Source organism: Rattus norvegicus, chromosome 12, assembly GCF_021556685.1.
Source record: "Rattus norvegicus strain SHRSP/BbbUtx chromosome 12, alternate assembly SHRSP_T2T, whole genome shotgun sequence".
NCBI classification, from domain to species: Eukaryota; Metazoa; Chordata; class Mammalia; order Rodentia; family Muridae; genus Rattus; species Rattus norvegicus.
This window is the reverse complement of record NC_141545.1, coordinates 34,027,551-34,041,770: the sequence shown is the minus strand read 5'-3', so window position 1 is coordinate 34,041,770 and position 14,220 is coordinate 34,027,551. Positions and strand designations below refer to the sequence as shown.

At 45.0% G+C, this 14,220-nt stretch overlaps 1 protein-coding gene across 6 annotated transcripts; it reads right to left on the bottom strand.

Annotated features, from left to right (window-relative positions):
• Positions 1-281: 281 nt before the first annotated feature.
• On the bottom strand, positions 282-13,067 carry Zfp11 (zinc finger protein 11). Of its 6 annotated transcripts, XM_087577470.1 has the most exons (5): positions 12,593-13,067; positions 11,379-11,454; positions 6,965-7,091; positions 6,189-6,284; positions 282-3,144 (listed from the first exon to the last, which is right to left on the bottom strand). In XM_087577470.1, the coding sequence occupies exons 1-5, from the start codon at positions 12,751-12,753 to the stop codon at positions 1,208-1,210; spliced, it is 2,397 nt and encodes a 798-aa protein (XP_087433596.1). In that variant the 5' UTR covers positions 12,754-13,067; the 3' UTR covers positions 282-1,207.
• Between the last annotated feature and the right edge of the window lie 1,153 nt (positions 13,068-14,220).

Genomic DNA, 14,220 nt, shown 5'->3' with positions numbered 1-14,220 from the left:
CATTTAGACAAAATAGATTTTGTTCCCCCCAAGCACAAGGGTTCTACCTTGCCTTAAATTATCAACTCCCTTAAAATTATTTTTGGTCTTTCTATTTTCCTCTTAGTCTTAATCATTATCCATAAACATGGAACTGCTTCTGTAGTTCTACTCCTAAGGTTTACCACTGGACTGTGATTTGTACATCTCAGTCAACACAAACGAATACCAACATTTCTGTGTTCTTTGTATGTATCCAAAGGAGTGGACATAAACCATATGACAAAGAAATGAACAAGTGATTTAAGATTCAGAAAGCTAGAACACTTTATTACACTTTCACATCCTTTGTAATTTCTGGGTTAAGTGCAAAAAGGATGGATTAAAATATCACATACAAAAACATCTCCAAATCCATACATCTGTTGGAGGGATAAAGACAAGGGGAACAAGAACCGCCAGTCATTCAGTATTCTTCAATGATATAGTACTAAGATCTCTTCTGTGCATGCTACAGTAAGGTGGTTTAATCTCTGTGACAAAAATAACAGGTCCAACAACACATACCAGAGAGGACAAACGAAGAACCATTCACTCCGTGTATGTACTAAAATAGAATCTCTACATAATACACAGTTTTTCAACTGCCTATGATAATTCTTTATACACGTCAATTTTTGAGGTATGGGCTGGGCACGGGGATGCCAGCCTTTCGTCCCAGTGCTCTGGATGCAGAGACAGAAAGATCTCTGTGAGTCTGAGGCCAGCCTGGTCTACAAAGTGAGTTCCAGGGCTATTACAGAGACCCTGTCTTTAAAAAAAAAGGATTTGCTGATGTATTAGTGAAAGCTATATTAATCTTTTCATTTTATGAGGGGCTTTACAGTATAGTATTGGAGTGTTCTAGGGGTTAGACATAGGACAATAATACTCTTTCCAATATGAATTTCCCATTGTCCAACAAAGAAGGGCTTTGATCAAAGGTCAGGCCACATTATCACATCTGTAACAGTTCTGAAACAGTGCCATGCACCTTTTAAAGGTTTTGCCGCATCCCTTATACCTGCATTGTCTCCGCTCATATATGGGCCTCTTGGTGCAAACGGAAGATTCAGCAATTTTTAAAGACAGTAAGTGCATGAACGAGTTTTCCTCCTTTATGAGACACCCAGTAACAACTCTCTTCCCATTAAGGCGTCGCTTCTACACATATACACATACACCAATTCTAGACGTGGCTCGGTTTCAGGAGCGTGTGAGTCTCCTGGTGTCGCTTAAGGCTGGAGGAAGTAATGAAGGCCTTGCCACATTCTTTACATCGATAGGGCTTCTCTCTGGTATGAGTCCTCTGATGTCGCGTGAGCTGTGAGGAAAAGTAGTAGGCCTTGCCGCACTCCCTACACTTGTAGGACCTGTCTCCGGTGTGAACCCTCTGGTGTTTAGTAAGGTATGAGGAACAGTTAAAAGCCTTGCCACACTCCTTACACACATAGGGCTTTTCTACAATGTGGATTCGCTGATGCTTCTGAAGGTAGGAAGAACAGTTGAAGGCCTTGCCACACTCCTGACACACGTAGGGTTTCTCCCCGGTGTGAATTCTCTGATGCCGATTGAGCTGGGAGGAAAAGTAATAGGCTTTGCCGCACTCCTTACATTTATAGAGTCTGTCTCCAAGATGAATCCTCTGATGTTTGGAGAGATAGGAAGAACAGTTGAAGGCCTTGCCACACTCCTGACACACATAGGGCTTCTCCCCGGTGTGGGTCCTCTGATGCTTGGTAAGGTATGAGGTACAGTTGAAGGCCTTGCCGCATTCCTTACATATATAGGGTTTCTCTCCGCTGTGGATCCTCTGGTGTCGGATAAGCTGGGAAGAACACTTAAAGGGCTTACCACACTCTTTACATCTGTAGGGAATCTCTTCAAAATGAATCTTCATGTGCTGGATCAAGTAGGAGGAGCAGTAAAAGGCCCTGCCGCACTCCTGACACTTGTAGGGCTTCTCTCCCGTGTGGATTATCTGGTGCCGACTAAGGGTGGAACTGTTATTGAAGGCCTTGCCGCATTCCGGACATTTGTAGGGCTTCGCGCCAGTGTGAAGTATCTGGTGACGGGTAAGGTTTGACTGATACTTGAAGGTTTTGCCACACTCTTTGCAGATGTAGGGCTCCTCTCCAGTGTGGATCCTCTGGTGTCGGATAAGCTGGGAGGAAAGCCGGAAGGGCTTACCACACTCTTTACATCTGTAGGGCATCTCTTCGAAATGAATCTTCATGTGCTGGATCAAGAAGGAGGAGCAGTAAAAGGCCCTGCCGCACTCCTGACACTTGTAGGGCTTCTCTCCCGTGTGGATTATCTGGTGCCGACTAAGGGTGGAACTGTTATTGAAGGCCTTGCCGCATTCCGGACATTTGTAGGGCTTCGTGCCGGTGTGAACAATCTGGTGTCGGGTAAGGGTTGACTGATACTTGAAGGCCTTCCCGCACTCTCTGCACTGATACGGCTTCTCTCCAGTGTGGATGACCTGGTGCTGGGTAAGAGACGAATGCTTGCTGAAGGCCTTCCCACATTCTTCGCATTTGTGCGGTTTCTCTCCTTTGTGAGTCACCTGGTGTTGACTGAGTGTGTGGCTTCTCTTGAAGGCTTTGCCACATTCCTGACATCTGTACGGTTTGGCTTCAGTATGAATGACTTCGTGCTGAGTGAGGGTTGAGTTATATTTAAAGGCTCTGCCGCATTCTTTACACTGGTAGGGCTTCTCTCCGGTGTGGGTGACTCGGTGCTGCGTAAGGACAGAAAGTGTGGTAAAGGCTCGGCCGCACTCTTCGCACTTGTGTGGCTTCTCTCTCTTATGAGTCACCTGGTGCTGAGCAAGGTTTCTGCTTCTCTTGAAGGCTTTGCCGCACTCTTTACATTTGTAGGGCCTTGCAGCCGTGTGACTTATGTGGTGCTGGTAGAGGACTGAGCGGTATTTGAAGGCTTTCCCACAGTCTTTACACTTGTAGACCATGTCTCCTGTACGCACCCTGAGATGCTGATCGGAAGCTGATTCGTCACCGTCTTCCTGCTTGTCTGACGTCTCTTTGCGGTGCGCACACTGATGGATGGTAAGTTTTGCATGTTGATCAAAGTCTTTTGCTGAGTTGTTACAGTCAGAAAGATTCTCTGGAGAGGAAAGAGAAGAGACAATTTCATGGCTAAAGCTATGAATGACATTAGACTAACAGCATTTTTTCTCCCAGGCGCTATTTCACAGCCTCATTAACGGCCTATTTCATTACACGTGGGCTGGATTCTCCAAGGATCCGATGACGATGTGCATGGAGAAAAGAACTGATTGGGGTTAACTGAGTGTGGGAACTGTAAGCTCAGCATTGAGGATGGTGAAGCAAAAAGATCAAGGCAAGTTCAAGGGGTGCAGGGACTCCATAACAAGGGCCAGGATAGCCTGGGCTATACGGTGAGACCTTGTCTTAAAACAAATAAACGACGACTAAAACAAACAAACAAAAAACAAAACCTAATAACAGTGTCTTAAGTGGTTTTACTGCTGTGAACAGACACCATTACCAAGGCAATTCTTATAAAGGACAACATTTAACTGGGGCTGGCTTATAGGTTCAGAGGTTCAGTCCATGATCATCAAGGTGGGAGATGGCAGCATCCAGGCAGGCATGATGGTGGAGGAGTGAGAGTTCTATATCTTGTTCCAAAGGCAAACAGAAGACTGCCTTGCAAGCAGCTAGGAGGAGGGTCTCCAAGCCCACCCCCACAGTGACACACTTCCTCCAACAAGGCCACACCTCCTAATAGTGCTACTCCCTGGGCCAAGCATATTCAAAGCACCACAAACCCCAAAACAACAATAACACTTCTGTGTGTGTTCAGCTGTATGTTGCGGTGCAGAGAAAACAAAAGCCAGCAGCAGAGCAATGGGGTCCCCAAAACCATGGCAGCCTCATTCCCCAGTCTCCTTCTAAATGAACATTTGCTTCAAAGTTCAGTCCGGCTGCATTTCAGTTGTTCAAGTTCCTAGTTAAAGCATGAAACAGGTGCATTAATTACCCAAACTTCATTAGTAGAAACTTACATTACCAGATGTGATGCGGCTATTTCATCAAACATATAGTCTCTTAACTGATTTTCTGGGATGCTGTATGCTCTTGATCTCAGTTGATCATGGGCTGTTGGTTTTGCAGGGTTGTACCATACTGTAAACTGCGCATTTGTAGGGCCTTTCTCCTGTATGAACTCTCTGGTGTCGACTAAGAGTTGAGCTATTACTGAAGCCTTTGCCACACTCTTGGCATCAGTAGGGTTTTGCCCCAGTGGAAACAATTTTGTGTCAAGTAAGGGTTAGCTGATATCAGAAGGCTGTGTTACATTCTTGTCTTTCTTTAATACAAATTGTTAAGGTCATAATTCCCAAATCTTCTCCCTATCATAGTTTAGAATAAATGTCTTTTGTTTGTTTGTTTGTTTGTTTGTTTGTTTTGTCCTGCTCTAGTGAAAAGCCTAGGGATAATGAGAAACACCTGTCACCTCAGCAGCTACAAAATAACCAGTCACCTTAGATGTTATAAAATAACCAGTCACCTCAGCTGTTACAGAATAACCAGTCACCTCTGGCTACAAAATAACCAGTCACCTCAGCTGTTACAAAATAACCAGTCACCTCAGCTGTTACAAAATAACCCGTCACCTCAGATGTTACAAAATAACCAGTCACCTCTGGCTACAAAATAACCAGTCACCTCAGCTGTTACAAAATAACCAGTCACCTCAGCTGTTACAAAATAACCCGTCACCTCAGATGTTACAAAATAACCAGTCACCTCTGGCTACAAAATAACCAGTCACCTCAGCTGTTACAAAATAACCAGTCACCTCAGCAGCTACAAAATAACCAGTCACTTCAGCTGTTACAAAATAACCAGTCACCTCAGCAGCTACAAAATAACCAGTCACCTCAGCTGTTACAAAATAACCAGTCACCTCAGCAGCTACAAAATAACCAGTCACCTCAGCTGTTACAAAATAACCAGTCACCTCAGCAGCTACAAAATAACCAGTCACCTCAGCTGTTACAAAATAACCAGTCACCTCAGTTGCTACACTAAGGTGGCTTACTTCTAAATCTAACATCAAAGCCAGGCCAAGAGGACACATCCTTGGGATGGCAGAAGAGCAGACTGAGGAGCCTCTCCATGGCCCCACAGGAATGTGAAACTAACAACAGATAACAGTCAACTGCCTTTGTGGTAAATCCCCAAAGAACTTAACATGGATGGACATGCCCCAGTGAGGACAACAACTAAGGCCACCTGAGGGAAGTTTTTTTTGTTTTGTTTTGTTTTTTTATCTTTGTCATCAACCACAGCTCCTCTTTTCTGAAAACAGCATTCCATGGTCACCCCAAAATATAAACTACTTCCCACATCAGTCTGCCCTCTTGGGAGAGGAAAAGAGAGGATTGAGGCATGTATGAGGTGTCTGAGGGCTGACAGGTAACTTCAGTCTAGTCAGAACAGGAGAATGTATGTGCACGCACCTGCAGAGGCCAGAAGGGAGCAAGGGAGCCCCTGGATTATGGGAAGTTGTGAGCTCCCCATCAAACTGAGCACTGAGAATCAAATTTGTGTCCTCCACAAAAGCAGGACTTGTTCTCAACCACAGAGAATTCCCTCCAGTCTAAGCCCTGGAGTCCTAAGCAGATAAAGATAAAAGTAAGACTCTACAGAAAACAAAAATCTATTTGAAGGACCCTGATGAATTCTATGTGGTTCACTGGCATATTATCTGGATGGCCCTGGCCCAGAGAGACAGGAACAGATGATAGACTTTATATTACTATTCTTTTTTTTTTTTTTCTTTTTTCTTTTTTTCGGAGCTGGGGACCGAACCCAGGGCCTTCCGCTTGCTAGGCAAGCGCTCTACCACTGAGCTAAATCCCCAACCCCATTACTATTCTTTTAATTCATTATTTATACACTTAAAGGTTATGTGGTTAGGGCCGGAGAGATAGCTCACAGTTGCAAGCATGTGTAGCTCATCCATAGGACCTGGGTTCAGTTCCCGGCACCCACATGGCAGCTCACAACTATCTGTGATGCCAGCTCTAGAAAAATCATTTCCACTGAAACAGAGCTTCCCAGTCCACATCTGAAAGCCGGGCATCTTTCTGTGTCTTCTGTGCCATATCTACCTACCTGGGTACATGGTTCCTGACTCCTGTCCCTTCACATCCCAAGGCTCTTGTATCTGTTCCAGCAGTGTGACCAGGGAAGGCTTACACACAGCAAGACCTGTTTATTGCAAACAGAGAACGGTGGTTCAGTTACGAGTCTCCTAATAAGTAAACACATTTCTCTGACCGTACTGTACTGGAAAAAAAGAAATGTAAAAAGAGATTTGAGGAAATGATTTTCGAGATTATTCCCTGACATATACATTAGAATATGTGTGAGGGATTTTCAACTTGGAGATGCTAAACTTCGCTTGCGCACTTGACCAACTCAAAGCAGAAGGGGAGATGGAATTTAAGATTCAGGCACAGTGCTTCATGCCAGTTACAGTGGTTTAGAGCAGTGGTCCTCAACCATCCTAATGATGCGACCCTTTAATACAGTTCTTCCTATTGTGGTGAGCCCCCACCATAACATTGTTTTGTTACTACTTCATAACTGTAATCTTAAACTGTTAGGAATCATACTACGAACATCTGATATTCGAGCCCTGCAAGGGTATCATGACCCACACGTTGAGAACTGCTGATCTAGACTGAAGATATTCCTCAAGAAAGGAGATTTCAGGGTAAATACAATTAAAATGGCCTTCTACTGACCATAACAGCCCTAAATACTTCTCTGTGGGTGGAAATACAAACTGCCTTCATGCAAAATGGAAGCCCCTCACATACTGTCTACAGAGGACGGAAATCCGCTGTTAAGAGGCAATTAAGAATTCTGTAGACGTGGATCCTCACCCAGAGAGACAAGGTTTCTGTAATTCTCCAACATCACATTTCTATACAAATTCCACCGAGCAGGGTCTAGGCATTCCCACTCTTCAGGAGAGAAATCAACGGACACATCCTTGAAGGACAACAGCTCCTGAAACATAAGTGGATAGCAGAGAGAACTAAACGAAAAGAAGACAAACGGCCTAATCAAAAAAAAAAAAAAAAAAAAAAAAAAAAAAAAAAAAAAAAAAAAAACAGGCTAAGGAACTGAGCAGAGGATGCTCCAAAGAAGAAACGCGAATGGAATGGCCAAGGCGTACTTTTAAAGTGGTTCATCATCGTCAGCCATCACAGAGATACAAATGTAAAGTACTTTCCGGTTCTGTCTTGGCACGGTCAGAATGGGGAGAATCAAGAAAACATGGCCTCAAAGGGTGATGAGGATGTGGGAAAGGAGACCAATCCGCTGATGCCAAATGTAAACTGGGACAGCCACTGTGGGAATCGGGGAGGCTCCTCGGAAAGCTAAAGACAGACAGCCACATGTCACAGTTACTTGCTTGTCCATGACCATGGCTGCTCTTGTCCTAACAGCTGGAAATGGAACCAAGCTGGCTGTCTATCAGCTGACGAGTGGACAGTGGAGATGTGTCGCACACACATGGTTGGATTTTATTCAGTTGTGAAGGACAATGAGATTCACTAGGGGACCAGAAAGACAAACGCCACATGTTCTCCCTATCTATATATATGCTATCCTAGCTTTGAACTATACACTTCACTTGGGGTGTTTCTGGAGGTCAAGAAGCTAAACAGGGGCTGATGAAGCGGGTGAGGTCTCAACAGAGGAGGAACAGTGTAATACTTGTGACATGAAAGTCACAAGGTTGGGGCAGGGTACTAGGGCAGCACCTCCCCCAGTGGATTGGCTCTTTTCGAATCAATCATCAATCAAGAAAATGCCCCACAGGTGCCCACAGACCAATGTCTGATGGGGGCATTCAGGTTCCCTCTTCAGATGACTTGAGTTTGTGCCAAGTTGACAAAAAACAAAAACAACAACAACAAAAAACAAAAAACAAAAAATAAACAAACAAACAAAAAAAAAACCCACCTAACCAGGACGCTTGTGTTCTGCTTAGAGAGACATACTGGGGAGCTAGAGAAATAGCTCAGGGATTTCTGCTCCCTACAGAGGGTAAAGGTACTTTTGACCAAGCTAGACAACTTGAGTGCCATCCTGAGGACCCACCTGGTGGCAGGAGAGAGCCAACTCCTACAAGTTGTCCTCTGACCTCCACAAGCATGCCGGGGACAGCCCCATTCACACACACACACATACACACACACACATTAGATAGAGTGAAAAAAAGTAAACTTTAGGACAAAAAGGAAAGACACAGAATAGTCACCACGACACTAGAAAACAAGTTCAGCAGATGGACACTAGCTACCTTGAGTAGATTTGACTCAAAGTTCTCTTTCATTTCTGAGGTCGCTGAATCAAGAAAGGTCTCCAGAGAAGTGATGGGAGTCCTGGATTGTAGTAAAAAGCAATAAATGCATATATCTCAGGGTTGTCCCTGCCCAGAGCTGTGAACTGATGTGAGAGTCTGGCAAACACTGGTCATTCATTTTCAGTACTCTTTCTCCAGAGATGTTCAAGTACCTGTTGGGGTTTGGTCTGTTTATAAATCCTTTTACACATACCCCACAACCAGAGAAACTAAGGAAGGCCCAAGAGCTGCCAGGAGAAATCATCTGCATCATTTTTAAAGATTTATTTTATATATATCTTCAGACACACCATAAGAAGGCATCCGATCTCATTACAGATGGTTGTGAGCCACCATGTGGTTACTGGGATTTGAACTCAGGACCTTTGGAAGAGCAGTCAGTGCTCTTAACCACTGAGCCATCTCTCCAGCCCTTTTCATAGTTTTAAAAAGCAGCTCTTCTTCCTTCAACCCACAAGGACCAGCTGCAGCCTCACGGCTATTTGACACACATTGTCGGTGTTTGGACTCCGCTCAAGTTGAGGCTATTGGATAACATAGTTGACTCAGTATAACTAATGAGTATACCTTTATCCTGGGAAAGCCCAAAAAGCAAGTTAAGTAAAGGCCATTTCCACGCAGATGTCACCAGAAATCTTGGTTATAGAACCACAGACTTTTCGGTAAACACTATCAAGTGAGCACAGGAATGAAATAACTTAAACGTAAATTCCTGTTCCCGCCACGTGCACAGAAGCAACAGAACTGTACGACAACCATAGGATTCACAGCTCAGCGCTGGCGATGGCCTTGAGAACGGAAACCAAGTTCCAAGAATTCATACGAGTTAAAACTGGGAACTGAAGGAAGGGAGATGGTTTGGCGAGCAAACGCTTGGGGGCACGGCATTCGTGGAAATGCCATGTGGGTCGAGAGGCCTCCTTGGAATCCCAACTCTCAGGAGACTGCTCGGGAATCTCCGGGACAGGGTGGCTAGCTGGGTTCAACAAATCGGCACATTCTGGGTTAGTATGTCAGGGAGAAACAACTGAGGAAGACACCTGACACTGGCACTTGGCCTCAGCGCGTGTCGCCATGTCTGTGTGCCCACCTACACCTACAGTCACAGACGACTGTGCAGACACAGTGCATGTGCACGAAAATGAATAAAAATCAAAGGAAGAAATGGAGACCTCTGAGTGCATCCATTTCAAAGCTTAAACACAAATAAGAATCGCAAAGCAATGGGAAACGAGCGATCACATTAAAAACAGTGAACTTTACTAATAACAACTGACAATTGCATCCCTTCGATAGAACAGAGGCAAGGTTACCAGAATGGAGAGATATCACAAGTCATTCCCCCCAACCCCCACCCATCACTTCCCCTCCCCCATCCCCACCATCACATTCTGTGGCTTTAAGGATAAGGAAAGTTGCTCAAACTCTATCAGAAGATGAGAAGAAGCACAGCCTGTCACATGCCTGGGATCCTAGCACTCAGGAGGGTCAAATACACTGGGCCAGCCTATGCTACTCAGCAGTCTCAACTAGGCAGGGCAGGAGGGTAAAGCCCTACCTTAGCACATCAAAATGGATGAAGCATCAGCGAAGTCCACACGTCAATATTATTTTCATGTCTCAGAATAACTTTGGGTCTGGGACATAGCTCAGTGAAAGAGCACACACGTCATAAGCAGGATCCCCAAGGTTCAACCCCCATCTACTACCAAGAAAAACGTCCCAACTTCACAACCGTGTGAGAAACAACAGGCAACCACAACCACTGTAGTGTCTTCACAATCAAACTCTAGGTGACCGTTTCTGTGTTTCACATCTGCAGATTCACCCAACAAGAGATGATAGAAGGACTGTAGGAAGACACCTGAATTAAGCACACACTTTTCTTGTCGTTATTGTGTGCCAGTGCAGAAAAGCTAATGGGTAGTATGTAGTATTTCTATTAGAACAAGTGCTCTGAGAAGTATAAAGTCTCCCAGAGGACGTCTGTGGCTTGTCTGTGTATGCCGTCATTACACAGACTACTGGAGTACCTGCAGACTCTGGGTACCAAGGGACTAGATGAGTCTCCACCATTTCTAATATTTGGCTAAGCAGAGCAAATTACATTAGTAGCTGTAGGTCTCGACCTTCCTAATGCTGTGACCCTTCAAAAAGAGTTCCTTATGGTGGTGAACCCCAACTACAACCTTATTTTTGTTGCTACCTCCTAACTGTAATCCCGCTAGTTCTAAATCGTAATATAAATAATTTTGGAGAGAGAAGTTTGCCAGAGGGGCCATGGCCTACAGGTTGCTAACCACTGGTTTAGTGGCTTCCCTGATTTTGAAATGGCTGTGAGACTTTGTTTATGGAAAATCACCCTGCACACTTGAAACACAAATTGTCAGCTTAAATGACCTTAACACACTGTATTCGTTAGGATTCCCTAGAAAAATCGAACCAACAGAATAAATATATATTAAAGGGAATTTACAGGGAACACTGGAGACTTCCAAAACATGATAAATTACTGCCATTGCCTTCGGTTCTCTTCTGCAGAACACTGTGTACTTCAAATACAGGACCCAGAGGATGTGATCTGAAAGTCCCCTCCATGAGGACTAGCTTTCAAGGGACCAGATGGTGCCATGCAAGTTTCCAAAGGAGAGAGGCAGGCAATAGTGCTATAAGCTAGGATGCCTATACATGACACCATGGGATCATGACACAATAAGCCACAAAAATAGCTTGGAAGTTACCTAGCAACTCATCTGGACTTGATCCTTCTAACCAAGAGGGAAATCGTGCCTGGTACCGGGAACCTAACCAACTACCCAGAGCCAGGGAGACCATGGATCGAGGAGGGGAACCTACAACTGTCACTTTCCTGGGCTAGCATGGCTTCTAACCGCATGCGAAACACTCATCCTTACACTCACAGATAAATGTGGCTCTCGCCCAGCGTCAAGGAAAATCCTCTCTGCATCAGATGGAGACCGGTACAGAAAACACCAACTGGCCAAAATATAGAAGGCATGTGAGGGTTTCAGCCACATTGATACACTGACTACACAGGTCCTGAGTGTTTCAGTCACGGAATCCGGACATGGTGGCGGTGCAAGGGCTGGGGGTAGGGTGGGGTGGGGAGCACTGAGTGACATAAATATACCCTCTTTCATTAAAGGGGCTGTATATGAACTGCCAAGCTTTTGGGAACGAAGGAGAGGGAAGGTCTCCCTAGACCTCAGGCAGTGAGTAGCTATACATACGTGTGTAAGCACATCCACAGGGTAGTTTGAGGTAGAAAAGCTAAAAGCGACAGGTCCCTGTACAGTCCCAGAAAGTGTTTCTGGTATATACTTCCAGGAGCTACAAAAAAGCATGAGCTCTAATTTCTTTGCAACAGTAATTTAACCCCAGACTGGGAGCTCTTATCAAAAAGTTAAACCAGCTCTCAGGAAGCATAAAAGAGAGAAAAGAAAAGAAAAGAAAAGAAAAGAAAAGAAAAGAAAAGAGAAGAGAAGAAAAGGACAGACAGACAGACAGACAGGCAGAAAAAAAAAACCTCCGGGCCAGCATGGGCTACCTGGAGAGACGTCATTAGAAGGAAAAGGGGGGCGGGGCGGGGAGGTTCTAGGGAACATAAACATGGGGAGGGGCAGCCCTTGGGAACTATTGGTAAGATGGCAAATTGACTATATGAATTTTTAAATAATGTGAAAGCTCTACATAAAGAAGTTAAAGTTGACTTACTATATGACCCAAAAGTCATAGTACAGAGTAAGTACACCAGGACAAGGACACAGTTATAATATTATAGTAGCCAAGATATGTAAACAAACGCAATGTCTTCAGATAAAATATACCAAACGTTCCCCCTATCCACTTGGTATCCAGCCTTAAAAGCTGCGGGCTCACAGATCCGCCCTAGGGCAGAATTCCAGGGACCTTAACAACTCCTATCCTGAAACCTGGCACCGGTAGCATTTATTATCTGCACTTGAGATCCGAAGTACTGAAATCCGGTACCGAAAAAAAAATAATAATAATAAAAGACCCATCACCTCTGAAATCAGCCAGGGGAAAGCTCAACCCAAAGATTTCGTGCTAAAATGTCTGTGCCTAGGGAGAAGTGTGACGTGAAAAGTTTTACCAGGAGTCCCGTGCTTTCTGCACCGGCGCAAAGTCCACGAACACAAAACAAGTTCTTTCAAATTGCCACCTGGTGTGCACCGGGGGGAGAAATATAAAAAGCACAGAGTCTGTTTGAAATCTACACGGGGACAGCTTAATGTGAAGACAGGAAACTGGCATGGAAAAGTCTTAGGAAGTCACTGTCCTGAATGGACGCTGCCAGTGATGTAGGAAGCTCAGGAGAAGGGGGCGCGGACCCCAGCCCAAAGCTTTTCTCGGGCAGAACTTGCACACGGGGAGTCGGGGTGTCCCCAGTATCCCGCCATCGGGCTGCCAGACTTGTGCCCTCGCCGCGAGCCGAAAGAGCCGCCCCAGAAGGAGTCGACCCGGGACTCGCCTCCAACCCTGCACGGCTGCAGCTACAGCAAAACCTCCTGGCTCTGAGGCCGGGCCCCGACTCACCATGTCCGGATTCCGGAACGGATCGTTTCCGCGGTGTTCCATTCCGGGGTGTCCGGGTTCTCCCGTCTCCGGTTTCCGCAGGGTTCCATTCCGGGGTATCTGGGTTCCCGGATCTCCGGGTTACACGGTGAGCCGTTCCGGAGTGTTTGGGTTCCGACTTGTCTAGGAATCCTCCCCGTGAGTCCAAGTTGTGAGGGCACAGGCTGACCGGCAAAAGCTGGACCGGAGATGCAAATAGGAAACGGACTCCAATGTCGGTGGCAACCCACACAAGGCTCGCCTAGGTTGGAGCCTGTCTCCATGGCAGTTCTCAAGCTAGAGGTCCTGAATGGAGACCACTTCTGGTCTTTCCACAGCCTTGCTTGACAGTGCAATCATTTCCAAGCTGAGTAGGGACAAAAATGATAGGTTTTGCTGTATAGATTATTTTTAGCAATTCTCTTCAATGCAATTGAATTTTTAGCAATTCAATTTCGTACAATGTATTTTGACCGATCTACTCCTGTATCTTTTGCATGTCCATATAGTAGCTTCAAATCTCTATTAGATATGAATTAAATATCATAGCATGGCAACATGACTCCCACTTTGTTCTGGAAAGAATACTCTGATAGACACAGAATCCTGTATTGATATTCTTTTTCTCTGACTTTATACATGTAACTTTGTTTTTGGTGTTGTTTGTTTGTTTGTTGAGACAGGGTTTCTCTATGTATCCTTGGCTGTCCTGGAACTCTGTAGACCATGCAGGCTTCAAACTAAGAAATCTGCCTGCCTCTGCCCCTGAGTGCTGGGATTAAAGGCATATACCACCGCCACTGGCTTCATTTTTTTTAAGATTTATTTTTATTTATATGAGTACCCTGTAGCTGTCTTCAGACACACCAGAAGAGGGTATTGAATCCCATTACAGATGGTTGTGAGCCACCATGTGGGTTCTGGGAATTGAACTCAGGACCTCTGGAAAAGCAGTCAGTGCTCTTAGCTGCTGAGCCATCTCTCCAACCCCCCCCAGCTTCATTTTTTTAATTTCTATTACTGATTTCATATTTCTGTAACTGAGATCATAGGTTGCCTAGATATGTGTTGATTTTGCTGGTTTCTTTCTTGGTTTTCGGTTAATCTTTGAATGTTTCCAGTTTAGCTATGGTGTAACTATGGTCACTATTGCTGCGAAACACCATG